The sequence below is a fragment of the Argentina silus genome, assembly GCF_951799395.1.
Source record: "Argentina silus genome assembly, chromosome: 10".
Taxonomy (NCBI): Eukaryota; Metazoa; Chordata; class Actinopteri; order Argentiniformes; family Argentinidae; genus Argentina; species Argentina silus.
In genome coordinates this window covers 1,902,830-1,905,329 of record NC_139664.1, presented here as the reverse complement: position 1 = coordinate 1,905,329, position 2,500 = coordinate 1,902,830, and the positions used below count along the sequence as shown (strand labels likewise).

The window sequence follows — 2,500 nt, the reverse complement described above, 5'->3', positions numbered from 1 at the left end:
TGCATGGACATAAAAAACAAATAGCAAATATTGACAAGAAATTTACAAAATAGCAAAATATGAACAAAATAGCATTAACAAATGTACAAAAAAGAGCAGCAGAACAATACATTGTAGGCTGTGTGAGACTAAGTGGCAATGAGGCTAGAGGCTGTGGAATGGTTATGGGGCATGTCACTATAAATTAGAATAATGTTAAATAATTATAAATTACACTGTCAGTGCATTGTGTATGTGACAGGGTGGGGGGGTGGAAGTCCCAGAGTCAGTGAGAGGCAGGGGGCTTGTTTGTGAGCCCTACTGCCATGGGGAAGAAACTGTTCAGGTGGCGCGAGGTTTTAGTCTTGATTGACCGGAACCTTTTGCCGGATGGAAGTCTCTGGAAGAGGTGGTGACCAGGATGGGAAGGGTCAGCTGTGATCTTTCCTGCTCTCTTACTGGTCCTGGAGTAGAACAGGTCCAGGAGAGACGGCAGGTTGCAGCCGATGACCTTCTCGGCTGACCGAATGATCCGCTGCAGTCTGCCTTTGTCCTTGGCAGTGGAGGCAGCGAACCAGACGGTGATCGATGAGCTGAGGATGGACTCAATGATGGCCGTGTAGAACTCGACCATCACTTTCTGCGGCATGTTGAATTTTCTGCAGGGCCTTTTTGATGGTGGAGGTGATGTTCTCCGCCCACCTGAGGTCCTTTAATTATTGTCCCCAGGAATCTGAATGACTCCACAGTGTTAACTGGGGAGTCACACATGATGTGGGGGGCGGTTGGGGTTGGGCTTCTACTGAAGTCTACTACCATCTCTACAGTTTTTAGGGCGTTCAGCTCCAAGTAGTTCTGGCTGCACCAGGAAGCCAGGCTGTCAACTTCCTCTCTGTAGGCGGCCTCATCACCGTTGGAGATTAATCCAATGAGGATTGTGTCGTCCGCGAACTTCAGGAGTTTGACAGAAGGGTGGCTAGAGGTGCAGCTGTTGGTGCAGAGGGAGAAGAGTAGAGGAGAGAGCACACAGCCTTGTGGGGCTCCGGTGCTGATGGTCCGGGGCTCCGAGACAAGCTTGCCCAGCCGTACCTGCTGTTGCCTGTCTGTCAGGAAGTCAGTTATCCACCTGCAGGTGGGCTCAGGCACGCTCAGCTGGGATAGCTTGTCCTGGAGAAGAGCTGGGAGATGGAGTTGAATGCAGAGCTGAAGTCCACAAACAGGATCCTGGCGTAGGTGCCGGAGGGGTCTAGGTGCTGGAGGATGAAGTGAAGTCCCATGTTGACTGCGTCGTCTACAGACCTGTTGGCTCTGTAGGCGAACTGCAGTGGGTTCAGGAGGTGATGGCCTTGAGGTGGGTGAGCACGAGGCGCTCAAAGGTCTTCATTACCACAGAGGTCAGGGCGACTGGTCTGTAGTCATAAAGGCCTGTGATCCTCTGCTTTTTGGAAACTGGGATGATGGTGGATGTTTTGAAGCAGGCAGGTACCATGCATTCAACCAGTGAAGTGTTAAAGATGTCTGTAAACACTGGAGACAGCTGGTCTGCACAGTGCTTCAGTGTGGAGGGGGAGACAGCGTCTGGTCCAGCTGCCTTGCACGCACACACACACATACATACACATGCAAACACACTTCTCTCCTTGTAAAAAAGCGTAATGGAAACTCAAGATTCAGTGAAGTGCCTCTATGTCTATATGTGACAGTTGTTGATGTGGTTCTCCTGGTCTCTTCTGGTCTCTCCTGGTCTATTCTGGTCTCTGCTGGTCTGCAGGTTGTCGCGTGGACAGTGTGACTCTGCGCTCCGCTAAGAGTGAGGAGTCTCTCTCCTCCCAGCACAGTGAAGCAGGTAGGAAGGTCTCTCTCTCTCTCCCCCCTCCCTCTCTCTCTCTCCCTCTCTCCCCCCTCCCTCTCTCTCTCCTCCCAGCACAGTGAAGCAGGTAGGAATGTCTCTCTCTCTCTCCCCCCTCCCTCTCTCTCTCTCCCTCTCTCCCCCCTCCCTCTCTCTCTCCCCTCCCTCTCTCTCTCCTCCCAGCACAGTGAAGCAGGTAGGAAGGTCTCTCTCTCTCTCCCCCCTCCCTCTCTCTCTCCTCCCTCTCTCTCCCCCTCCCTCTCTCTCTCCTCCCAGCACAGTGAAGCAGGTAGGAAGGTCTCTCTCTCTCTCCCCCCTCCCTCTCTCTCTCCTCCCTCTCTCTCCCCCCTCCCTCCCTCTCTCCTCCCAGCACAGTGAAGCAGGTAGGAAGGTCTCTCTCTCTCTCCCCCCTCCCTCTCTCTCTCCTCCCTCTCTCTCCCCCCTCCCTCTCTCTCTCCTCCCAGCACAGTGAAGCAGGTAGGAATGTCTCTCTCTGTCTCTCTCTCTCTCCCCCCTCCCTCTCTCTCTCCTCCCTCTCTCTCCCCCCTCCCTCTCTCTCTCCTCCCAGCACAGTGAAGCAGGTAGGAAGGTCTCTCTCTCTCTCCCCCCCCTCCCTCTCTCTCTCCTCCCAGCACAGTGAAGCAGGTAGGAAGGTCTCTCTCTCTCTCCCCC

The 2,500-nt window shown here is 53.8% G+C and overlaps 1 protein-coding gene across 1 annotated transcript in view; it reads left to right on the top strand.

The window, feature by feature from the left end:
* The window catches only part of arhgap33 (Rho GTPase activating protein 33), a 38,626-nt gene that overhangs the window by 28,509 nt on the left and 7,617 nt on the right, over positions 1-2,500 (top strand). The window contains exon 19 of the mRNA XM_083678561.1: positions 1,751-1,825. Coding sequence (XP_083534687.1) covers positions 1,751-1,825 — 75 coding nt within the window. The remainder of the gene's footprint in view (positions 1-1,750; positions 1,826-2,500) is intronic.